The sequence below is a fragment of the Myodes glareolus genome, chromosome 9 (assembly GCF_982192425.1).
Source record: "Myodes glareolus chromosome 9, mMyoGla1.1, whole genome shotgun sequence".
Taxonomy (NCBI): Eukaryota; Metazoa; Chordata; class Mammalia; order Rodentia; family Cricetidae; genus Myodes; species Myodes glareolus.
The window spans coordinates 22,204,922-22,230,670 of NC_142034.1; the positions used below are offsets into that span (position 1 = coordinate 22,204,922).

At 47.5% G+C, this 25,749-nt stretch overlaps 2 protein-coding genes across 2 annotated transcripts; one reads left to right on the forward strand and one right to left on the reverse strand.

The window, feature by feature from the left end:
• Positions 1-120: 120 nt before the first annotated feature.
• Klhl10 (kelch like family member 10) lies at positions 121-13,326 on the reverse strand. Its single transcript, XM_048450704.3, has 5 exons — positions 12,991-13,326; positions 7,589-8,078; positions 6,296-6,913; positions 760-909; positions 121-576 (listed from the first exon to the last, which is right to left on the reverse strand). The coding sequence occupies exons 1-5, from the start codon at positions 13,182-13,184 to the stop codon at positions 202-204; spliced, it is 1,827 nt and encodes a 608-aa protein (XP_048306661.1). The 5' UTR covers positions 13,185-13,326; the 3' UTR covers positions 121-201.
• A 750-nt stretch (positions 13,327-14,076) lies between these two features.
• On the forward strand, positions 14,077-25,307 carry Nt5c3b (5'-nucleotidase, cytosolic IIIB). Its single transcript, XM_087909992.1, has 9 exons — positions 14,077-14,207; positions 14,324-14,422; positions 14,963-15,032; positions 15,116-15,162; positions 18,326-18,411; positions 19,614-19,703; positions 21,347-21,509; positions 23,256-23,456; positions 24,767-25,307. The coding sequence occupies exons 1-9, from the start codon at positions 14,196-14,198 to the stop codon at positions 24,899-24,901; spliced, it is 903 nt and encodes a 300-aa protein (XP_087766118.1). The 5' UTR covers positions 14,077-14,195; the 3' UTR covers positions 24,902-25,307.
• Positions 25,308-25,749: the final 442 nt, after the last annotated feature.

Below are 25,749 nucleotides of genomic sequence, written 5' to 3' on the forward strand. Positions count from 1 at the left end.
TGGTTTTGTACTGTGTGGTTCTTTTCTTAATTATGCACTGTTGAAAATAATCACCTTCTTTCTTAACTCCCTCATTTATCCAACCCTTGCTTCCCTTAAGTTGAAGATTTTCCAGTACTCTTACAAGTTTAAACACTGCATTTATTTAAAAAAAGAATTAATTCTTATTGCTTAGACTTTTTATTAGCTAAATGAAGAGGCTCATACAGGTAGGGTACTTGTCGAAGCGGAATACTTTACTTCATCTCGCAGTGCTAATCCTGTGAAGTTGTCCCGTCTAGCTGCATACTCCCCAACATTGGCTAGCCCTGGCACCACACAGCAGCTCAGAGCACTGCGGTATATGCTCATGTCGTGAGCATCATACCACTCATCGGTCTTTTCATCATAGCACTCAACATTAAAGGTGGTGGTAAAGCCATTAAAGCCACCCACCACAAACAAGAGGTCGTCCACTACCTCGATACCAAAATTGCTACGAGGATTAAACATGGTGGGGATTGTGCGCCACGTATTAGCCACTGGGCTGTAGGCTTCTGCACTCCTCAGTCGATTAGCTCCATCAAAGCCACCCACCTGTGAAGAGCAAAAGAAACAAGGTTGACTGCTATCCATTGCTTCTGTTTACCGAGGAAGCCCTTGTGGGGAGAACAAGTGATGCTACTGCCTCTTTTCAAATGTTCGCTAATGATAGGCTGAACCTCTTTGCTATTAGAAAGTCTAAGGGTGCCATTTAATCATCATACAATGGAAACTCACTGCGTATACATGTTCCCCGTAAGCAATTACACCTATTCCACTCCTCCTGCTCCTCATGGGTGCAATGACTGTCCACTGATTGCTCTCAGTGTTGTACACTTCTGCTGTAAACAGGCATTCGTTTCCATTAAACCCACCACATATGTAGACCTGTGTGGAGAGAATTCAGGATTGTTAAATTATACTGAGGAGTAGACAGAAGATAACAAGGCAAGGACTTTTAAGTTTTTGGAGAGCTGTCTTCTAAGCATGTGAAGAGGACATAGCAGCTGTCCCAGCCCAGAACTTAGCCTGTGCTGGATGCTCTCCAAGTTGCAGGCCAGTTGGTAGACGTGATCAGGTTCAACTTGTGTATTATGTGTATGAGCGTTTTGCCTGCAAGTTTGTCTACACCATGTACAGTGTCAATGAAGGCTGGGAATCCCCTGGGATTAGAGTTAACAGATAGTTGTGAGTTGCCATGTGGGTGCTTATAATTGAACCCAGATCTTCTGGAAGAACAGCCAATGTTCTTAATCTCTGAGTCATCTCTCGAGCCCCTCCATGTGCTTTTTTTTACTTGTTTGTTTGTTTGTTTGTTTTTTGAGATAAAGTCTCACTCTTACTATATATCCCTGGTTGTCCTGGAATTCACCATGTAGACCAGATGGGGCTCCCTACCTCAGCCTCCTGAATTTAAAAGCCTGTACCACCACACCATCTTTCCCTGTCCTCTTTTTTCCCCCAATTATATTTATTTGTATGCATGCATGCACCTGTGCCATGTCATACATGTGGAGGTCAGAGGACAACTTGCTGGAGTCAGTTCTTTCCTGTCATCTCTCCTAGATAACAAGGGTGGAAGTCGGGTTATTTAATAGCAAATGCCTTTATCCACTGGACCATCTCAAAGGCCCAGGGGGCACTTTTGGAAAGATTTATTTACTTGTAGATGTTTTGCCCATATGTCTATCTATAAAACATATGTGTGTCATGTCCTCAGAGGCCAGAAGGTGTTAAATTTCCTTGGAACTGGAGTTACAGACTGTTAGCAGCCAGGTGGGTGCTGAAATCTAATTGGAGTCTTCAGGAAGAACAACCGTTGATCTTAACCACTGAGCCATCTCGTTAGACCCCCAGGGTACATTTTTAATGCCAGTCTATACATTATTCTCTATGTGCATGAATTCTGTGTGTGGATGCCACACACATACTGTGTGGGGATGCCAGTATGTATGTATGCATATGAAGGCCAGAGAACAACATTAAGTCCTCAAGAATCATCCATTTTTTAGCATGTATGTGTATGTATGTGCACATGCGTGCATGAGTGTCTCTGCATTTGCTATGATGCACATTTTGAGGTCTTTTGACCTCAAATGTCAAAATGACAACTGCTTCGAACTGGTTCTTTCCCGCTGTTGCTTCTGTTGAACTCAGGTCAGGCTTGGTGGCATGCTCCTTTACCTGCTGAGCCCCCTGCATGGTATTTGCACCGTGTGTATATAGGTCCTTGCAGAGGTCAGAAGAGGGCATCAGATCCCCCAGAACTGGAATTTCAGGTGGTTGTGAGTTGCCAGTGGTCCACTGCAAGAAAAGCTCTTAGCTACTGAACCATCTTTTCAGGTCCCCAGGTTCTTTGGTGGGTTGTTTGTTTTGAGACATGGTTTACTCCCTGCCCTGGAACTTGCCGAGTAGGTTAGGCTAGTTGGTTGGTAATAGAACAACAGAGAGCTGCTTGTTTCTGCCTCCTCAGCACTGAGATTACAAGCAAATGGATACATGTGCTGAGGGTCTAACTTGACAAGGCAAACATTTTACCAATTAAGCCATCTTCCCACCTACATGTTTTTTTGTTTTTGTTTTTGTTTCTTTTGTGGTTTTTTTTGTTGTTGTTTTGGTTTGGTTTTTCAAGACAGGGTTTTGCTATAGTTTTAGAGCCTGTCCTAGAAATAGCTCTTGAAGACCAGGCTGGCCTCGAACTCACAGAGATCCACCTGCCTCTGCCTCCCAAGTGCTGGGATTAAAGCCGTGCGCCACCACCGCCCGACTTTGTTGTTTTGTTTTTTTTTGGGGGGGGGGGGTTGTTTTGTTTTGTTTTTGGAGATAGGGTCCCATTTACCCCAGGCCCACCTGCTGTGACTTGGTGCTGGAAATTGAAGCCAGGGCTTCCATTTGCTAGGCAACTATCTCTACCAACTAAGCTACATCCCCAGTTACGTGCATTGCTTCTTATGTGTTGTTTTATTTTGTTTTGAGACGACATTGCCTCACTGTGTAGCCCTAACTGGTCTGGAACTCGCTATGTAAACCAGACTGGCCTTGAACTCAGAAATTTGCCTGCCTTGGCCTCCAAATGTTGGGTTTAAGGTGTGCACTGCCGTTCCCTGCCATATATTTTATTTTATTGTTTGGGATTTGGTTGTTTGTTTTTGTGATTGTTTATTTTGTTTTTCAAGACAGGGTTTCTCGGGGCTAGAGATGGCTCAGTGGTTAAGAGCACTGCCTGCTCTTCCGAAGGTTCTGAGTTCAGTTCCCAGCAACTACATGGTGGCTCACAACCATCTGTAATGAGATCTACTGCTCTCTTCTGGCCTGCAGGCAGACAGGATACTGTATACATAATAAATAAATAAATCTTTTTTAAAAAGACAGGGTTTCTCTGTGTAACAGTGCTGGCTATCCTGGAACTCTCTTTGTAGACCAGGCTGGCCTCAAACTCACAGACAGGAGTCTGCCCCTGCCTCCTGAGTGTGGGATTAAAGGTGTGTGCCACCATGCCTGCTACATTGTGCTTTAGTAAGCAAAAATTATAAATTTATAAATGGCCACTTAGTAACTTGAGAAGAAGAGCACAGTCAGCCCTGTGCACCTCAGGTTCCACACATCCATGCATCAGAAGTAGGACTGCAGATACTGGGGAGGGCTGTGGATAATAGCGCTTGTCGCTAAGTGACACCCTAAATGCAATCCCAAGTCCCACGTGGTAGAAAGGAAAGTTGTCCTCTCACCTCCACATTTGCGTGGTGTCACCTGTATGCCCATGCATACAAAGAATTAGATAATTACAGAAGCTATTGGGGAGGGCTGGGAAGACTGTTCAGTGGGCAAAGGAGCTTGCTCAGCATGGAGGGAGGACAAAACTGACTGCTGCAAGCTGTCCTCTGACCTCCACATGTACACCACAGAAAGAGTTTACACACACACTAAATAAAAATTTAGTTTAAAAAGAAAAAGATGGGGGGGGCTGGAGAGATGGCTCAGAGGTTAAGAGCATTGCCTGTTCTTCCAAAGGTCCTGAGTTCAATTCCCAGCAACCACAGGGTAGCTCACAACCATATGAAATGAGATCTGATGCCCTCTTCTGGCCTGCAGACATACACACAGACAAGAATGTTGTATACATAATAAATAAATAAATAAATAAATAAATAAATAAATAAATAAGGTAGGCAGTGGTGGCGCACGCCTTTAATTCCAGCACTTGAGCAGCAGAGGCAAACAGATCTCTTGCGTTCAAGGCCAGCCTGGTCTACAGAGTGAGTTCCAGGAACAATCAGGGCTACACAGAGAAATGTGTCTAAAAAGAAAGAAAAAAAAACTTTTAAAAAGTATTTTTGTGGAGCTGGGGAGATGGCTCAGTGGTTAAGAGCACTGGCTGCTCTTTCAGAGGATCCTGGTTCAATTCCCAGCAACCACACGGCTGCTCACAACTGTCTGTAACTCCAGTTCCAGGGGATCTCATATAGATACACAAGCAAGCAAAACGCCAATGCACACGAAATAAAAATAAATTAAAAAAATATTTTGTATGCATGTGCACATCTGTGTGTCTGTGTGTGTGTGTGTGTGTGAGCCCTCAGAAGCCAGAGGGAGATGTTGGCTCCCCTGGAGCTGGAATTAAAAGAATTTGTAAGGGGGAAGATGTAGGGGAGAGTGGGAAGAGGGAAGGGAGGGGGAGCTATGATCGGTACGTAAAATGATTTCAAAAACTTTAAAATAAAAAGTTATAGGCTACCTGCTTCACATGGGTGCCGGGAACTGAACTTGGGCCCTTTACAAAAGCAACAAATGCTCTTAACCACTGAGCCAACTCTTCAGGCACAATCCTCACCAAAAGAAAAAAACTTAAGAAAATATTGCCGGGGAAGTGGGTGGTGCATGCTTTTAATACCTGCACTCTGGAAGCATAGGCAGGCAGATCTCTGAGTTTGAGGACAGCCTGGTCTACAAAGTGAGTTCTAGGACAGCCAGGGCTACACAGAGAGACCCTGTCTCAAAATAAACAAAACCAAATATATATTAGGGAGGGAAGTTTGTCCAGATAGGCATAATGGCTCACACTTGTAGTTACAGCAAGGCTATCACTGAAGCTTCAAGGCTAGACTTGGCTACAGAGTGAGACCCTTGTCAAAAAAAAAAAAAAAAGTCAGTCAGGGTGGGGTATGCTTTTAATCCCAGCACTCAGGCGTCAGAAATAGGAGGATCTTTGGGAATTCCAGGTCATTCAGGAGTACGGAGGCCCATCTCTAAAAGAAATAACTGGAGGCTAGAGAGAGCTCAGCAGATTATCACACTTGTTATTTTCTTTGAGCTTTTTTATTGCTGTCCTGGAATTCACAGTATGGATGAGGCTGGCCTCAAACTCAGAGGTACACCTGCTTCTGTCTGTTTAGTGCTGGAATTAAAGGTGTGCACCACCATGACCAAGCTACACTTGCTACTCTTGCAGAGGACTCAGAGTTTGATTCCCGGCACTCATATGGCAGCTCACAACTATCCATAACTCTCTAATTCCAGGGGACTCCCTCTTCTGACCTCCCTGAGCATCAGACATGCATATGATGTATATACATACATGCAGGCAGAAATTCATATACATAATAATTTTTTAAAATAAAACTGGCTAGCAAGATGGCATTATGTGTAATGGCATTTGCCACCAAACCTGAAGACCTGTTTGATCTCTGGGCCCCACCTGGTAGAAGGAATCTACTCTTGCAGGTTGTCCTCTGACCCCCACAAATCTCATGTTATGCCCCTAGAAAATTTAGTTTAAAATATATATACCGAAAATGTATAGATTTTTTTCTCATAGATATCTAAACAAATACAGTAAACAATTGCATAGCATTTACATAATATCAAGTATTTTAAGCAATCTGGAGATGATTAAAGTATATGGGAGGAAATTATACAATGGTTTTCTCTGTTTGAGGTAGACTCTACCTGTGTAGCCCCAGCTTGCCTTGAACTCTGCGTAGCCCAGGCCGGCCTTAAACTCATAGCAATCTTCCTGTCTTAGGCTCCCAAGTGCTAGGTTTATGGATGTGTGCCCCCACACCCAACTGCGCACAGGCTATACACAGGCACCATAGCATGTTATATGAGACTCGAGCGAGCATCTGGATGCGGCTGTGAATGGGGATCGTCATCCAATCTTCATTGGACGCCAGAAGACAGCTGTGCTGCCTCGTAAGTATTATCATTTTGTCTTCCAGCCTCATCCCAAAAGGAAGAAGAGTGTCCACCCTCCCCTGCCACCCTGGTTCCTTACCTTCCCATAGAGCGTTGTAGCGCTTGCATCACTCCGCTGCTCGTGCATGGGGGCAATGAGTGTCCACTGGTTGGTCTCTGGCTCGTATCGCTCTGCGGTGTTGAGACGCACATAGCCATCAAACCCTCCCATGGCGTAGATGAAATTGCTGAGGACTGTCACGCTGACGTAGCAACGTCTAGAGTGCATAGGGGCCACTTGGTGCCAGGTTTTCTTCACAGGGTCAAAACGCTTAACGCTATTGAAGTAGTCTACGCTATCAAACCCCCCGATGATATAAACATAGCCTTTCAAATAGGCTGCCCCATGGTAGGCTCGAGGACTTTCTTCCTCACAAGTGACATTCACCCATCTGTCTGCTCGAGCATCGTAGGCCTCAATGGCATTGGTGGGGCTCCCGCCACTCCAGCCACCAATAGCAAATAGAATGGCGTAGGGCAGGCGGGGCCTGGTGAGTGGGTTGGTGAAGTCAGAATTGGAGGGTCCGTTCATGTTCAGGTCATACATGGCCTTTAGGGCATTTATGATGACTGGCTTACATTCTTCACTGTCTTTGACATAGTCGTTCATCTTAACATTATTCATGAAGTACTCGGCATGCATTAGGGCCAGGCGAACCTAAGAAGGAAATACAGAAATTTATTCCCATGGGGCAAGGCTGTCTGCAAGTCCCATCTCTCAAAGCCCCACTTTCTGAAAGAACAGCAAGTGCTCTTAACCTCTGAGCCATATTCCTGTCCCTTTGTTTGCTTTGTAAAAACGTGTAACTCAGATGATGTATTTGTCTTGAGGAGGTGGTATACATACAAAGAAATGAGCTAGTCAGAAGGCACCCGAGGGTAACAATTACACATTTCTTGGCCACTGGGTAGAGCTTTCCAACCAAAGGGAGCTGTATAATTGTCCAGAAATGAAATAGAGCTCCGTATGTAAAAGAGTAGATAGGATCGAGTGACTACCACTGTATGCCACTCTTGTGACTTAGTTCCTGCCTCTTGTGACTTAGTTCCTGTTTGGTGTGGGGAGTGCAGCAAGTGGAAAGAGGGTAAGAGACCTTTTAGAATTCTGTGGAATCCCCTGCTGCTCCCCCCCCCCCCCCCCCCGTATCAAGAGGGAATTTAACGAAAGCAACATCAAGGGAAGGGAAAACTGCCAACTTCAGAGGGAAGCAGGAGATGCCTCTCATGAAGCCTTGACCCAACCCTGGGCTCTGTGGCTCTTAGGGGTGGTCCCTCTGGATAAACCAATCAAACACGAGCAACCAAGCCTTTGCAAAGAGTATCTAAACTTGACCTTAGGAAGCAAAACGGAAATATGTTGCTTCCTATTTTGAGGGTCGTGAGAAATCCACTTTAAAATGGCCTCAAACACAGCGTCCTCCTGCTTCACGTTGAGCTCATCTTTCTCGATGATGTCCTTGAGCTCAGTGACTGAGAGCTCCAGAAACTCCGCTGAGACTTTGACCATCTCCTCGAAGTTGTGCAGGATGAACATGTAGGCCTTCTGCCTCAGCTCAGGGCAGTAGTAGTAGTCCGTGAACTTGCAGATGCCGATGCAGTTATCCAGACACAGCTCCGACTTGAGGAACTCGCAGCAACCCCTCACAATGCCCATGATGTTAAACTGGTCGGCAGCAGCCAGCAGCCTCTCCACGTTGTCAGGGGTGATGGGCACGGTCCGAGTGTACGCATACTCAATAATTAGCTTCATCATGTCGGGGGAAATACCGGGAATGTTGTAAACCTTCTTCTCCGTGTTGTTCCAGCCACTTGTAAACAAAGCTCTGGGGGAAAAAAAAACAAAGACGAGAGAGAGAAATTAGCAGCAGAGAAACTGTCTGCCCCTGGCGGCCACTCTCACCCCACCCCTGGCCCCTTTGCTTTCTGAGGGCTTGGACACACTCCCAGTGTTGCCCGGTGAGTATGTTGAAACTAAACTGGCCTGAGAGAGTGCAGTGAAGCATGGCTTTATACATGAAAAGTGTGAAAAGTGCTTTGCCAGGAACCTCCTGCAGTCTCTCTGTCTTTACCCTCTTTTTTCATTTTGTGTGTGTGTGTGTGTGTGTGTGTAGGTAGGTAGGTAGGTAGGTAGGTAGGTAGGTAAGTATACTAGCTTGTACTTGCATATCAATGCCATAGACCAATGTTGACTGTCTTTGCTATGTATGTATGTATGTATGTATGGTTTTTGTTTTTGAGACATGGGTCTTACTCACTCTGGAGCTCACTGTTTTGACTAGACTGGCTAGTCAGCAAGCCCCTAGGATCACCCTGTCTCTTCCTCCCAGCGCTGGAATTACAAGTATGTGCCACTTGGCTTGGCTTTTATATGGTTTCTGGGGATCTGAACTCAGGTCTCCCTGCTTGGGCAGCAAGCACTTAACCACTGAGTCATTCCCCCAGCCCACCACTCTTGTTTCGTTTACAGTTTCTGGATGGAGAAATTGAGTACCAGGGTGAAAATAAGATCAAGACTCTGTTATGGTCTGGAGAAATGCCTCAGGAGTTGCTCTTACACAGGACCCAAGTTCAATTCCCAACACCCACACAGTGGCTCACAACCATATATAGCTCCAGTTCCAGGGAATTCAATGCCTTCTTCTGATCTCTGCAGGCATCGGGCATGTACATGGTGCACATACATACACACGAACAAAACATTTATATGCATAAAATAAAAAATTATTTTAAAAAAAGGCCCGGGTCCCAGAGGATAGAGATGACCCAGGAATGAGTACTTGTTGCTCTTGTAGATGACCCTGTTTTGAGTCCCAGCACCTACATGGTGGCGCATAACCATCCTAATTTCCTTTTTAGGGACTCTGTAGCCTTCTTCTGGCCTCCACAGGCACCAGGCCCACAAGTGATACACAGGCCTATGTACAGGCAAAACATGCATACACACAAAATTAAATCTAAATCTGCCTTGACCCGCTGCCCACCAAATCTCCCATGTGACTAGACAACTCTGCTCAGCCCCGGAGCGATCCTTAAAAAGCTTGAGTCGCCCTTGCATTCAAAACCTTCCCCTGACTTAAGAGGGAAATGCTGGGTCTTTACTAAGAACTGCAAAACTGGTGAGCTCTGGGTACCTCCCATCTTCCCTGTCCTCTGTCCTCAGGGTTTCTTCCCTATTCTTTGTGTCCTGGAGCTAATTCCACCTCCTTACTTGAGTTCCCTCTCCCTGGAAGGATTCCCCAAGACTTCCGAGGTCCATGTCCTAATCCCCTAGATAATTCAAGTATCGCCTTCTCAGCAAAGTCTTCTCTGACCATCTTTTTTTTAAATTAAGTTTATTTGTGTGTGTGTGTGTGTATGTTGAGTGTTTGTGTGGAGGTCAGGGGACAACATGTGAGAGCTGGTGCTCTCTTTCTACCATGTAGATCCCAGGGATTGAACCTAGGTCATCATGCTTAGCGGTAAGTACCTTTACTAGTGAATCACCTTGCTGGCCCCTGAACTGTCATACACACACACACACACACACACACACACGTACACGTACACACACACATGTACACACATGTAAATCTTACAAAAATATATACGTATTAAAAAATTTATATGTGTATTGACCTACTTGGTGGTGCACACCTTTAATCCCAGAATTCTGTAGGCAGAGACAGGTAGATTTCTGAATTCAAGGCCATCCTTGACTACATAACAAGCTCCAGAAAAGCCAGGGCTACATAAAAACTGTCTCAAAAAACAAAAAGCAAAACAAAACAACAACAACAAAAAAGGAAGAAAGAAGGAAAGAAAAAAGGAAAAGCAAGCCTCGTGAGGATAGGAACGTTCATCTCTTTATTTTCTTCCCAATACCCAGAATACTGCCAGTCAGAAAATAAGCAACACATGATCAGAGCTATGTGTTTGGTTCTCTGTGTGACTAAGTACATTTCTGGGTATTGAATCAAACAGAACATATATGTGTATGATACACAAACACACACACACACACACACACACACACACGTATTTTTTCCCCTAAGAGGCTTAAGGACCAGTGGGCTTAGGCATCAAATTCTTCCTCAGGACTGTGGCTTGCCAGCCTGTGGCCTCTGTCAAATGCAACTCAAAGCCAGACTACCTCTTGTTTTCTTACTGCCCCCAAGTAACAAGGTCTCTCTCTGTCTCTCTCCCTCCCTCCCGCACTTCCTTCCTTCCTTCCTTTCTTTTATTGATTTTTCATTTTTCCAGATCCTGTAGCCTTGGAGCCTGTCCTGGAACTCACTCTGTAGACCAGGCTGGCCTCAAAACTCAGAGATCGCCTGCCTCTGCCTCCTAAATTTTGGGATTTAAAGGCATATGCCACCACTACCCGGTCAACGTTTTTCTTTACATTTCTGAATGATGGAGAGGGCAGAGTGTCAAAACATTTTTGTTGTTGTTGTGTTTTTTGGTTTTTTTTTCTGAGACAGGGTTTCTCTGTGTAACAACCTTAGCTTGTCCTGGAACTTGCTCTGTAGACCAGGCTGGCCTCGAACTCACAGAGATCCACCTGTCTCTGCCTCCTGAGTGCTAGGTTAAAGGCGTGCACCACTACCACCTGGCAATTCATTTTCTTTTTAAAGGCAGGGTCTCACCTATGTAGCCCTGGAACTCCCTATGTAGACCAGGCTGGCCTAGAATTCACAGAGATCTGCCTGTCTCTACCTCCCAAGTGCCAGAACTAAAGATGGACACTAACATGCCTGGCCCTTCTTGACATAAAGGCAGGGATGAGCAGTTGGAAGAAAGTATATGGCCTGTGGAGTTTAAGATATTTTACTGTCTTGGGGCTGGAGAGATGGCTCTTTTCCAGAGACACAAGGTTCAAGCCCAACCACCTACATGGTAGCTGACAACAGTCTGTAACTGCAGCCCCATGGGATCCAATGCCCTTACGGTCTTTTTAGGCACTTTATGCATGTGACGCAGACAGACAGACAGACATGCAGGCAAATACCCATAAACAAAATAAATGAACAAATGCAATTTAAAAAAAACATATTTACTATCTTATATTTTGTTGTTTTAGCTTTGGTTTTTGTTTGTTTTGTTTTTAAAGACAGATTCTCACTCTGTGCCCAGGCTGTCCTTGAACTACTGATCCTCCAGCCTCAGCCTCTCCCGTGCTGGGATTACAGGCGCAAGCCACTATACCTAGTTTATGATCTTTTTGTAGCTTCTGTTCTAGAGTAGAGAATCAGGCATGTCCAACCTTTTAACATTGCAATGCCGCATTGTCATCTTATACTTGAGGACAACTCAAACCAGTTACAAACAAACCAACCCAAAGTCCGAGGGCTGGGGCAATGGTTCTCGGTTAAGTACTCACACCACTCTTGGAGAAGACTTGAGTTCAGTCCCCAGCACCTGCGTCACCTGCCTGACTCCAGTTCCAGTATCTGCACATTCCCACACATAGACATGCAAGGTATGCATCTATACATAAAGTCTTTTGTTGTTGTTTTTATTGTTGGTTGGTTGGTTTGGTTTTTTTTGAGACAGGATTTCTTTGTGTAGCCCTGACAGCCCTAGATCTAGCTCTATAGATCAGGCTGGCCTTGAACTCAGAGATCTGCCTGCCTTGGCCTCCCAAGTGCTAGGATCTAAAGTGTGCACCACCACCACTTGGCTTTTTTTTTTTTCAAGTCCTCAAAGTTTTAAATTTTTGACCTGCAAGCCCTGGAGTGGCCCCTCAGCTGAATAGAGCTTCTTCTTAGGGTAATTTACCAGCTGGGGTTTTGTTAATCAGGCAACTGAGAGAGTTGTAACTGACACAGAGTCTTGTATGTAGCTCAGGCTGACCTAAAGCTTATGTAGCCAGGCTGAACTTGAATTCATCTTGGTGCCTTGGCCTCCTGAGAGCTGACCTTCCAGATGGGCGGCACAAGGCCTAGCTCTCATCCCCAGTCCTTTTGCTGTCATTGTGATTTTGAGACAGACCCTCACTAAGTTTCCTAGGCAGGCTTTGAACTGTTTATTGTTGTTGTTGTTGGTGGTGGTCTGTTTGAGTACTGGCGCTTGAACCCAAGGCGTGGGTGCATGCTGGACAAGACTTCTACTATTGAACCAAATCCCCAGACCCCAAGGCCTTGAACTTTTTTGATCCTCTTATCTCAGCCTCTGAGTAAATGTGATTATAGACCTGTGCTGCCGAGCTGGGCTTGAATAGAGCTTTTAGCAAAAGATGACTATATTTCTCATGTTTTCATTGGAACTGAGTACCCCTTTTCAGCTTATATACAAAAGAACCCATGCTCTTCCTGAATTAAGAATTTCAAACCAAACTCCTTTGCTTTTGAAAATATTTCCTGGGTACTTACTCTCCCCTCATCCCCTTCCCATCCCCTGATTTCAGTGATCTCTACCGGGCCTGGGCCAGGAGGGGCTCCAGAAGCAGCGATATCATCTAGGTTAAATGCAGAATCCACAGGCGTCCAACTCGAAGTTGGTTGAAGTGAAGATCAAAGAGAAAGCCCCTGACCTGCCAGATGTTGGCTGAAGCCCAGTTTAAAACACATCAGGAAGCAGAGAGAGGCTCTGGCCCCGGCTGGGATTGCTTAGAAGGCAGCGCAGCCAGGCTCCAAGGAGCCCAGAGCTTCAGTATCCCTACATTTAAGGATGGTAAATGGGAAACTGACAAGCAGATGACAAAGCCTCAAGCGGAGCCCTGTCTCCCCTGGGGCTGAGCTCGGGCCCCTGTTGTACCTAAAGTAGGAGCTGCAGCTGCAGAGGATGTTCTTGTGGGCATTGAACTCCAAGCCATTGACTTTGATGACCACGTCGCAGAGCTTGCCCTCGAGTCGAAGCTCGTTGAAGATCTCACAGGTCATCGCGCTCATCTTCCTCTCCATGTGAGGCTGGTGGAACCGGGTGGAGGCCGCCGTGTTCTCCATCTCCATGGCACCTTGGGACCAGGGGAGAGAGGCTGCTCTCCTGGGGTGTTGGGGAGGGTTCTGGGGGGCCCCTTTAGCCAGCTGTCGCTCTTTTTCCCTACTACATCTTTCATATAGGTACCATCCGGCAGCCCAAGTTCCAGAATCCTGAGCAGTGAGATCACTCAGGATTGTGCTCTCAGGTTCTGGAACCCCTCCTACCCCTTCTTCTGCCTCCCCCTCCCCCAGGGACATACACACAGACCACCCCACACCTCCTTCCTTGCCCTCAGACCTAGGGCAGAACTGTGGCCACCAACACAACTGAGCCTTTATTGAGTCTACTTCCTGTTGCATTTTTCAGGTCCATTCCACATTCCTGCAGCATCCTTCCCCAACTCCCACTGGGCTCCTCATGTGCAGAGCCAAAAGCAAAGCTGATTAAATGTCAGGCTGGTCAGGGTCTTCTAGACCCTGAGATGGCTTAATTTGCTTAGTGATGATGAGGGGCCCAGTTAGGAAAGTGTCTCCTGGGTGCATCCCCAATCCAAAATGCGTATGGTTTTACCTGGTGGATTTCGTTGTTGTTTGCAATACTGGGGGAATGAAACTCGGGGATATATATATATATATATATATATATATATATATATATATATATATATATATATATATATATATATATATGTGTGTGTGCAGGCAAGCACTCTTCCGCTGAGCTATGACCCAAATCCTGGGAAAGACTACTCTTGCCAAAGGATTCCAGAAAGAGTGACAGGAGCCCACGCACAGCAAAGCCTCATGACAGCCCACACACAGGACTCCAGAGTCTTTCCTCCCCTACCCCACCCCCACACACAGTAGAACCGCCCACCTCCCAAGGCGTTTCTCCTGCCAGCATCCTGAGCCGGCTTGCAAACGGCCGGCCGGCCCGCAACTCCCTGTCCAGCGCTACTTGAGCGAGACGACGCCTGCGCAGTGAGGTTGCGGGGCGGGCTCTGTCTTCCGGGCCGCCCACCAAGCAAGGCGGTCGGCGCGATGGCGGAGGAGGTGAGGCCGCGGGTGGGGAGAGTCCCGCGTGACGGGATCGTGGGTGCGAGATGGTCCAGTTGCTTTAGCGCCTATTGCGGCGCTCGGGTCAGCCGGTCTCTCGGGTCTCGCAACAGGTGAAAAGTCTGATGAAGGCCACGGTCCTGATGCGGCAGCCCGGGCGGGTGCAGGAAATAGTGGGCGCTCTTCGCAGGGGCGGAGGAGACCGCCTGCAGGTACCGGGGCGCGGGGCACAGCCGGGTCGGGTGGCGGAAGGGTGTCTGTCCTGCGGTCTTCCCGCCACAGCGGGTGCGCACGCTGTGAGCCTGCGCCCCAGAGAGGACATGGACAAATTGGCTCGCCTCGGGGGGGAGAGAGCCTACCTGCCCTAACAGCCAACTTTCAAAGTAGTCCGATGTGGTCGTTCAGCACTTGCCTTCTGAAGCTTAGCTGCCCGACTACCCCAGGCTAACTGGCTCCACAAGAAGTTGAAGATGAGGAGATCCGTAAAGGTCGGGAGGCACCTTGAGAAAGAACCGGTTCATTTGAGAAAGATGCCACACACTTAGGGGATTTTGGTTTCCTCAAGGTTAACTTGTGTACTGACTGACACAGGATCACTTCTTTCCTTCCCCTCTCTGTCTCTTCCCAGCCTTGCAGAGGCTTTGCTGCTGACTTGGGCAGTGGCCGGTGAGACTTGTGGTTACCCCAGGCTGAGGTGAGGCCAGGTTGGAAGGTGCCTTCTCAGCCATCATTATTTCTCTTTGGTTTCTTAGGTGATTTCTGATTTTGACATGACCTTGAGCAGATTCGCGTACAACGGACAGCGATGCCCCTCTTCCCACAGTAAGTCAAGTTCCAGCCTTCCTTGCTGGTCTCAAAATGGCAATTGCTAAGGAGCAAATAAAGGGAGTTTTGTGTTTTTTCAGATATTCTGGATAACAGCAAAATCATCAGTGAGGACTGCCGCAAAGAGGTGGGTCACTCCCTTCCTTGCTCAAAAATAGCTCCGGTCCTCTTCTGGGGTTGAACCACAGACCCCATGACAGAATCTTAAGAAAGTTTGTTCTTTAAACCCAGTGTGGAGGCCTATAATCCCAGTTACCCAGGAGATCTAAGCGGGAGGATTACAAGTTCAGGGTCTGCCTGGGCTCCCGAAAGAGTTCAGGGTCATCTTGGGCAACATAGGGGACTCTATCTCCATATAAAAAGTTTGAAAACGGAAGCAGGGCATAAAGAAACCCAGGTGGTGGTAATGCACACCTTTAATTCCCAGCATTTGGGAGGCAGAGGCAGGTGGATCTTTGAGTTCAGGTACAGCCTGGTCTACGGAGTGAGCAAATACCAGGCCAGCCAGGGCTACACAGAAAAACTCTCCCCCCCCCAAAAAAAAAGAAAGAAAGAAAGGAAGGAAGGAAGAGAAAGAAAAGGACAGCTGAGCAGATCTCAGGAGAAAGAGGCAGGTGGATCTCTATGAGTTTGGTGCCAGCCTGGTCTACATGGCAAGTTCCCAGCCAACTGGCCAAGGCTACCTAGTGAGAACTAAAAAAAGAGTCTGGGATATAGCTCAGAGGTAACTCACCAAGCATGGCTGAGGTGCTGGATTTGCTCCTCAGTTTGTTTTTTGTTTGTTTTTTGGATTATTTTTTTGGTTGTTTGGTTGTTTTTGTTGTTGTTGTTTTTAAATATTCCTTTTTAAAACTTGTCATAGTAAAGTGTGTGTGTGTGTGTGTGTGAGAGAGAGAGAGAGAGAGAGAGAGAGAGAGAGAAGTATCTGTGTGGGTACCCTTAGAGGATCCCCTGAAACTAGAATTATAGGTGGTTGGGAGCTGCCTGATGGGGGAACTGGGAGCTGAACTCTGGTCTTCTGGAAGAGCAGTCTGTGCTCTTAACTGCTGAACCATCTATCTCTTCAAGACCCCTGAGTCAAGTCTTCATACATGACACTGCTTTTCCCTACTGGCTGAGACACGATGATGCGGTGGTTCATGTGTGAACACTATGCTTACTGCAAGCTATGGAGTTTGCACGAGACTTGAACGCTGTGTCTTATTGAACAACCCTCTACTCCAAAGGTAGATAGAACTATTGTATTACTCTCTCCGTTGTGAGAAAGCAGGTGTTTCAAGAGGTTGAGCAGCTTGCCTCTTGATCATTTGATTGAGTTTTGCAGTGACTTTGTCCCAAACTCTTTCCACTGTATTGTGCCATGTCATTGATGACGTTACTTTCTGGTAAGGGAACAGATATAGAGAACATTCTGAATGAATGTTAATTCATTTCTTTAAGATGTGTACAGATTCTGAGAAACTAATTCTAGAGCTTTGTTTGGCCTTTGGTTTACTTGGCTCCAAGCTTTTGCCCTGAGTGGTCGCTTCCTAGAGCAGAGCCAGGCCCGGCTATTATACATTGCTGAGTTCATTCTTGTAGATAACTCTGTCACTTAGTTCTGTTTCCCCCTCTCTCTCTACCCCCCCCCCCCGCCCAAGACAGGGTCTCTCTGTGCAGCCTTGGCTATCTCAGAACTCGTTCTGTAGACCAGGCTGGCCTTGAACTCACAGAGATCCACCTGTCTCTGGCTCCCATGTACTGGGTTTAAAGGTGTGCGCCACCACTGCCTGGTGGTTATATATATATGTGTGTGTGTGTGTGTATGTGTGTGTGTGTGTGTGTGTGTGTATGTATGTATATGTGTGTGTGTATATATATATATACACAAGTGTTTTATCTGCATTTATGTGTGTGTGCTGTGTGTGTGTTTATCAGGTGCCCACAAAGTCAGAAAAGGGAACCATATCCTCTGGAACTGGAGTTCCACAGCTGTGAGCCACCATGTTGGTGCTGGGAATTGAACTGTAGCCCTTGGCAGAGCAACAAGTGCTCTTAACCACTGTGCCACCTCTCCTGCCCATGTTTTATTTGTGTGTTTGTTGACACAGGCTCTCATGTATCCCTGCCAACCTCAAATTGTCTATGTAGCTAAAGACAACTTTGAACTTCTAATCCTCCTGTCTCCCCCTCTGCCAGGGGCTGGGACTATAAGTATGTGCCATCACACCCTGTATGTGTTTTTGTGTCCTGGCGATGAAACTCGGGTTCACATTCATACCAGGCAAATCGTCGCCCAGGTGAGCTGCATCTCCAGCCCTTATTTGACAGTTATTACTTACGAGTCTGCCTCATTGACTAGTTGTTCTTGTTGTTGTTTCTGGTTTTTCAAGACAGGGTTTCTCTGTGTAACAGCTCTGACTGTCCTGAAACTCACTTTGTAGACCAGGCTGACCTCGAACTCACAGAGATCTGCCTGCCTCTGCCTCCCAAGTGCTGGGATTAAATGTGTGAGCCACTAGGCCCGGCTCTCACTGACTAGTTTTTATTACTGTTATTTTATGTGTATGGGTGTTTTGCCTGCGTGTATAGCCATACACCACATGAGTGTCTGGTGCCCACTGAGGTCGAAAGAGGGTGTCAGATCCTCTAGGACTAGAGTTATAGACAGTTGTGAGCCTCTATGTGGTGCTGGGGGTTGAGCCCTGGTCCTCTGCCAAGGCAGCAAGTGCTCTTAACTGCTGAGCTAACTCTTCAGCCTTCATGGATTTTGTGATGCTGAGGATTGCGCTCTAGCCAAGCTCTCTGCCAACAAGCTGCATCCCCGCTCCCACTCCTTGTCCACCCCCCGACTTCCGCAGCATGTATATATATATATATATATATATATATATATATATATATATATATATATATATATTTGATTTTGAGACAGAATTTTACTATGTAGCTTAGGCTTGCTTATGTAGCCCAGGCTACACATCTGTGATCCTCCTATCTCTTCCTTCCAAGTGCTGGAATTATAGGCATGGGCCACCAAGTCTAGCTCATGCCGAGGACTCCTTGGCCTCATTCTCGGGGTGGGTGCCAACGAGCAATGAACTCTGAATGCCGCCCCACCGCATACCGTATATAATAGGGAAGCATGAGCTGTTGGAAAGCATGTGGAGAAACTTGAGTTTCATAATGATGTATCCCATGTGAAGACTTGAAGAAAACTCTTAGAGGAAGCACCATCCTGAGGTGGTTTTGATCTTACCTGGGGGCCCATGGGGGGTGCACTAGTGACCTCTCTCCATTGGCTGTCGCAGCTCAACGCACTCTTTCACCACTATTACCCCATTGAGATCGACCCACACCGGACCATCAGAGAGAAGCTGCCTCACATGGTGCAGTGGTAAGTGCGGCACTGACCAGGAAGCGCTCCTGTGAGGGAAGATGGGGGGGGGCCCCCGGCATGACTGTCCTTCAGTGAGCCTCCTTCCTGAGCACCGTGACACTGCCCAACTCTAAGAACGAACATCCACTTATGCCCTGACTCTGCTGCTAGGGAGGAAAACCTCAGGGGCTTCTTGGAGTCAGTTAGAAATGCCTTGGCCTGGGAGATAAGCAGCAAGTGGCCTAAGTCAGCCTGTTTTGTTCTGGGGTAACAGAATGCCACAGTCTGGATAGCGCATAATGAACAGAGTTCATTGGCTCACAGTTGAGAAGCCTGGGAAGTCCCAGATGTAGGGTCCAGCATCTGCCAACAGCTTTGTTGTTGAGTCACTCCGTAGCAGGAGGGCTAAAAGGGGGTAAGAACAACAAAAGAGAGAAAGAGAGGCTGAACTTATCCTTTAGTAACCTAATTTCATTATTCATTCTTAAGGGCAAAGCCCCATGACCCAACTCCTCTTGTTGGGGATTATTGTAATTACCTTTTTATTGCTGTGCTAAGATACCATGACCAAGGCACCTGGTAGAAGAAACGGGGTGCTTACAGTTTAGAGGGTGAACCATGACCATTATGTCAGGAAACATGGCAGCAGGAAGGCAGGCATGGCTTTTGAAAGTTCAAACCCACCCCCAGTGATACACCCCATGATCTTTCCCAAACAGTTCCACCAACTTTGGGAAACACTCAAATTTATGAGCCTATGGGGTTATTCTCATTTAAACCATCACAGAGTTCCAGTTGGGGACACAATCAAACCCCAAAATTCTGATAGAAGCGAGCACCGCTAAGCTTGGCCATGATGGAACATGCATATCATCCTAGCACTGGCGAGATGGGGGCAGGAGGATCAAGGTTGTTCTTGGCTTTACAGGAAGTTGTAGGCTAGCGTGCACTATACAAGACCCTGTTAAACAAAGCCTGGCGCCCCTGGTTAGTGCCCTAGGTCCCCGCTGGGGAGGGGTTCAGAAGAGTTTTGCTCTCCCTGGTTCACTGCGCAGCTCCCCTCAACTTCCTTCTAAGGATCTCTTTAAGTCACTCAGGAGCCGCCTCTGTGGGGCAGAATGTGCTCATTCCCGCAGTGTGCTACCAGAGGGGACGAGGGACGAGGCGCTCAACTTCCTGGGGTGACTGGGACTTAGGGTGTGTGGGTTGTCTGTTCCTAGGTGGTCCAAAGCCCACAATCTCCTGTGCCAGCAGAGGATACAGAAATTCCAGATAGCGCAGGTGGTTAGAGACTCCACGGCAATGCTCAGGTAAGCGCCTTGCTGTAAATGTTTCCTAAGGGCCAACTCCTTTTAAATGATGGTTTGAAAACAAATAAACACACACACATAAAAACCAGAACTCTGGTCCCTCTGGTTGACTAGCATTAATTTCATTTTGGTATTTTTGGGACAGGGTTTCTCTGTGTAACCCTAGCTGTCTGGAGCTCACTCAGTAGACTGGGCTGGCCTTGAACTCAGAGACCCATCTGCCTCTGCCTCCTGAGTGCTGGGGCTGTAACCATACATTGTCACCTGAGGTTTATATGTGGGGTTTTGTTTGTGGTGTAGGTGTTAAACTCATAGTCTTGAGCGAGCTATCAAGAGCTCCACCAGAGTTAAACACACAAAACCTTAATTACTTTTTACATTAATTTATTTTATTTTGTGTATATATGTTTTCATGCACCTATGTATGTATACCATGTGTGCCTAATGCCCAAGTGGGCCAGAAGAGGCCGTTGGATCCCCGGAACTGTTGTCATGGATGGTTGTGAGCCACTGTGTAGGTGTTGAGTCCAGATCCTCTGGCAGAGCAGCAAGTGCTTCTAACATTGCTAAGCCGAATCTCCAGTCAGTCCCCGGGTTTCGTTTTTAAAGGAAAAAGCTGGTGGGTGGCACATACTTCCAATCCAAGCACTCAGGAGGCAAGGGGATCGCTTGAGTTCAAGGCCAGCATGGTCTATATAGTAAGTTCCAGTTCCAGGCCAGTTAGGATTACACTGGAAAATCTTGTCTTGAAAATAAATAAATTATATATTTGAAAGAAAGAGATCCCCTATGTTTATATGTGTGTCTATATGTTATACTTTGTATAAACAAGCAAAAAAATTTAAAAATTCCTTGCCTGAGGTGCTGAGATGGCGGCCCAGTTGGTAAAGTGCTTACTTCATGAAGCATGCATGACAGACCTGAGTTTTGCCCCGAAAGCTGAGTCTGGTAGGATGAGTTTGTAATCCCAGTCCTGGGGAAGTACAGACAGGAAAATACCTGGGACTGACTGGCCTGCCTAGCCAGTGAGCCCCAGATCCCAGTGAGAGACCCTGCCTCTAAACAAAGTGAGGGGCGGGGAGATGGCTTGGTGGGTAAGATGCTTGTCATGCAAGCCTGGCTACTGAAATCTCAGACCCATGTAGAGGTCGAGAGAGGGACTGACTCCACGTGTGCCGTGCCACATCTATGCCCATAAACATACAATGATAAGTAAATTTTTAAAAGCAAAAATAAATGACAGGCGCAGTGATGCACGCTTTTAATCCCAGCACTCGGGAGGCAGAGGCAAGACGATCTCTGTGAGTTCGAGGCCAGCCTGGTCGACAGAGCAAGTTCTAGGACAGACAGGGCTACATGGAGAAACCCTGTCTCGAAAAAGAAAAAAAAAAAGAAAGGAAAGAAGAAGATAGACAGAAAGAAAAAAGAAAAGAAAAAGATGAATGTTTCCTGAGGAAGGACACTCAAGGTTGACCTCTGGCCTCCACACTCAGGTCACAAGTGAACCTATACACAACCTGCGCACACGCACACATCCATCCACACACCTACACAAATAAGAAGATATAAAATACCAACCTGAGTAGAAAATAAAATAGCAGTAGGGAGGGCCATGCCATTCACAATCCTTTGTCTCTTTCCAGGGAGGGGTATAAGACTTTCTTCGACACACTCTACCATAACAACATCCCGCTTTTCATCTTCTCGGCGGGCATCGGTGATGTCCTGGAGGAAATTATCCGGCAGATGAAAGTGTTCCATCCCAACATCCACATTGTGTCTAACTACATGGATTTCAGTGAGGATGTGAGCCACATCTCAGGCGGGCTGCAAAAGAGGAGGGGTGGGCTGCCAGCCTACGGGCCTTTTTGCTTGACCATCTGGCCTCTTTGCCCTCTGGTGGGCATTTTTAGTCCGTCTGCCCCTTCCTTTCTTTGAGACGAGAGTCTTGCTACATTACCCAGGCTGGCCTGGAGTTCCTGAGCTCAGTCCTCCGGCCTCGGCCCCCAAATGGCTGGGACTGTAGGTGTGAGTTCTGGCGCTTGACTTTATGGATTGCTTTCTTTCTTTTTTGTTTTTTTGAGACAGGGTCTCTATAGCTCTGGCTGTCCTAGAACTCACTGTATAGACCAGGCTCGTATATACCAGGCTTTCCCTCCTACATGCTGGGACTGAAGCATTTACCCCCACACCCAGGTTGGGTGTTACTTTAAAAGGATCAGCAGTCAGCTCTCTGTCACCATAGCCCTGTGACACCATCATAGGTTGTGTGTCACCCTGGGTACCGAAGGGCATACACTTAGACTTGCGTGTTGAAAGCCAGAGGTAAGGACTCCAATTTACCCAAGTTTTCACTTCGGAGTGGGCAGCCATGATGGCCCGTGCCTTTAATCCCAGTACTTGTGAGATGGAGGAAGCATCCTTAGGATTTTAAAGCCAGCATCGCCTACATAATGAGTTCAGATTCACTGGGCTACAGAACCCTGTCTCAAACAAATCAGTGGTGAAATTTTTGTCCCTCTTAATGGCCTATAGCCAAGTGCTAACAACGCGTGTGACTCAGAGAACACTGTTTTTTCAGGTGAGAGTCTGGCCCTGGTCTTTCAGCAGTTGCTCTTACCTCTGAATGGTTCCTGCAGCCTGACCGAGCAGCTTTTGTATTACAGGGTTCCACCAGAATGGAAATCAGGAACACTTAATGGTCATTATTTACAACAGAAATTACAAAGTTCTCCTATAAAAGGCCAAGCGGTTTGGACCTGGAGGCACAGGCCTGTGGTCCCAGCTGCTCAGGAGACTTAGAACACTGAAAGTCCAAGGCCTGCCTGGCCTGAGCTGCAGAACAAATCCAAGGAGAGCCTGGGAAGCCTAGGTGGCAAAAGATGGATCTCATGATGAGAACTGGGGCCAGGCATGGTGGTGCACTCCTTTAATCCCAGCACTCGGAGGCAGAGGAATCTGAATTCGAGACCAGCCTGGTCTACATAGTGAGTTCTAGGACAACCAGGACGATGGATGTGTAGTGAGACCCTGTCTCAAAAACAAAAACAAGAAAGAAAGAAAACTGGCACAGTGGCGGTGCACACCTTTACTCCTCTCATTCGGGAGGCAGAGACAGGCAGCCCTCTCTGGGTTCACAGCCAGCTAAAGCTACACAGAGACCCTGTCTCAAAAGAAAAACAGGAAAGAGTTGGAGGCGTAGCTCAGTGGCTCAGTGCTTACCAAGTGTAAGGCCCCTGGCTAAATCCCAGGGCCCCCGGAAGAGGCCAGCCGTGCAGGCTAAGGCTTTTGTGGGCAGCACCCTGTTGTACCTCCTCTCAACTTTGCCACCACCTCCCAGAATGCACCCAAAAGCACGACACAAACAAATGAGGCCAACTGTGTTCTGTGAAAGCATTTAGAAAAGCAGACCAAATCCGGCCTAGTTCTCTAGCCCTTCCTTCAGGCTACAGTAAAGCTTTGCCATTATTCTGGGTTTGGAAGTTTTCCCATGACAGACCCCTGCTCTATGGGTCCCCCTAGTCTTGCTCTCTGTCTCTTGTGGTGTTTTAGGGTTTCCTGCAAGGCTTCAAGGGCCAACTCATCCACACCTACAACAAGAACAGCTCCGTGTGTGAGAACTCCGGTTACTTCCAGCAACTTCAGGGCAAAACCAACATCCTCCTGCTTGGAGACTCCATGGGGGACCTCACTATGGCTGATGGGGTCCCTGGGGTGCAGAACATTCTCAAGATTGGCTTCCTAAACGACAAGGTAGGCAGAGGCTTGGCTGGGCCTTCTCCTGCGGCTTCTGGGTGGATTCCTTTTTACACCCTTTTTTTGTTTTGTTTTTTGAGACAGGGTTTCTCTGTAGCTTTGGGACCTGTCATGGAACTAGCTCTTGTAGACCAGACTGGCCTTGAATTCAGAGATCCGCCTGCCTCTGCCTCCCAAGTGCTGGGATTAAAGACACGCGCCTCCACTGCCTGGTCTTTTTACACTCTTGAATGCCTTTCATGTATTGAATATTGTGGAAAGGATTAGAGCTACAGAGGAGGGCCATAGTTGTATTCTCTCCCCGCCCCCCATGTGTATATGAGGGGGTGGGGTGAAATGGGAATTTATGTATCCAAAACTAGTCTCAAACTGTAGCTAAGGCTGGCCTTGGACTTCTGACCATCTTGCCTCAGCCTCCTAAAGGATGGAATTACATGAATATACCATCAAACTGTGATTTATGATCTCTCTTTGGGGGGGTGCATATGTAAGAAAAGGAGCATAGAACCTGAGAGATGCCAGGTAAACGCTCTATCATCGAGTTACATCCCAGAGCCTCAGCTCTTTCCACTATGACTTGGCCCAAGACGTGAGAGAGAAGGGTCACTTCCGCCCATACATGCACAGCTGTACAGTCACCACATGTCAGTCCCCATTCTAGTCACGCAAATACTGCCATCCTATTTAACTCTCATCCTTGGGTTTCTTGGAAGTGGGTTTTTTGTTCGTTTGCTTGGTTTTGGCTTTTGAGACAGGGTTTCTCTGGCTTGACTGAGATGGGAAATGCCAGGGTTGGAAGCGTGACTTTATAAAAGGAGACAAAACCAGCAGAGGCTGGCAGGGGTGGACAGGGCACAGACCAGAAGCGCTCAGAGAAGGTGGCCAGAAGGGTGGACCCATCCAGGAGAGGCAGGAGCCCAGTGAATGCCAGAATCATATGAAGATTACTCGTGACACCTGGGCGTTTGTCTGTAGTTGTTGTCGCTGTCTGACACCGGCCCAGTGCTCATGGTGGCAGCTTGTGGCACCTGGGTGTTTGTCTGTAGTTGTCACTGACACCGGCCCAGTGCTCATGGTGGCAGCTTGTGGCACCTGGGTGTTTGTCTGTAGTTGTTGTCGCTGTCTGACACTGGCCCAGTGCTCATGGTGGCAGCTTGTGCTCTCATTTGCTTCCTGTGCCCCTATAACCTTGAACTCCCCAGGCTTTCACAGGAGAGCCGGGGAATGGTGTTTGCATCTCAGGAGGCCTGAGAGCAAAGGAAGCAAAGAGGGACATTTGGGGTACTCAGATCTGCTTCCCCGGGCAGGTGGAGGAGCGGCGGGAGCGTTACATGGATTCCTATGACATTGTGTTGGAGAAGGATGAGACGCTGGACGTGGTCAACGGGCTGCTGCAGCATATCCTGCGCCAGGGGGACTGCATGGAGCTACAGGGCTCCTAAGTACGAAGACTCAGGCCAGGTCCTGCAGGCAGTGATGAGGAGGAATGCCTGCCCACGGAGCCTCCTGTGTGAGCGCCGAGAGAAGTCCAGGGCAGCCCAGAGCTGCTGGGCCCTCCTCACCCCTGACTCCTTCCCTGTGCCTTTGCCTTCCTCCTGCTAGGAAGAGGCTTGAGGGAGGCCCTGCCTGTGGGAGGGGAGGGCAGCAAGTGTGCTTCGAAGAGAACCGGGGACCACAGCATGTTAGCCTTCTATGGACCATCTAGTCCAAGGGCTCATTCTAAGACAGTTTTCAGAGCTGGGAATACAGGCCGCTCAGTGGTGAAGCACCTGTCTAGCATGTGGCAGACTCTGGGTCCCTCCCCCAGCTCTGTAAAAGAAGAAAAAGTAAAGCTGTACATCAGACAAATATAGTGTGTGAATTTATTTAAAAAACAAAACAGAAAAGTAGCTCTAACTCACAGTGCGGGAGCTGGGTGTGCAACCCAAACCTCTACCCTCAAGGCACAAGGACCAGTGAGGGACCCCTGGAGTGCCACAGAACAGAGTTTGAGGACAGCAGGAAAGCTAAGAAACCCCGTGTGAGTGCGTTCTGAGTCTGCCTGCAGCCTGAATCCCAGAGTAGCCCAGGAGTGTGTAGATCTGGGAGGGTAGCGATGGGAAGGTGTGATCCTAACCTGGAGTGGGTCCAGCCTTGATGCTTGACATTCAGCTGGGTTGAGGTGGCCCTGTCTGAGACAGCCCCCCCCCCCCCCAGGATCCATCTGAGTGTCGATTTTCCATATGTCCTTGGATCTTTCCTCCACTTTTTGATCCAGTACCACCAACATGACATGAAAGGGATTTTATTT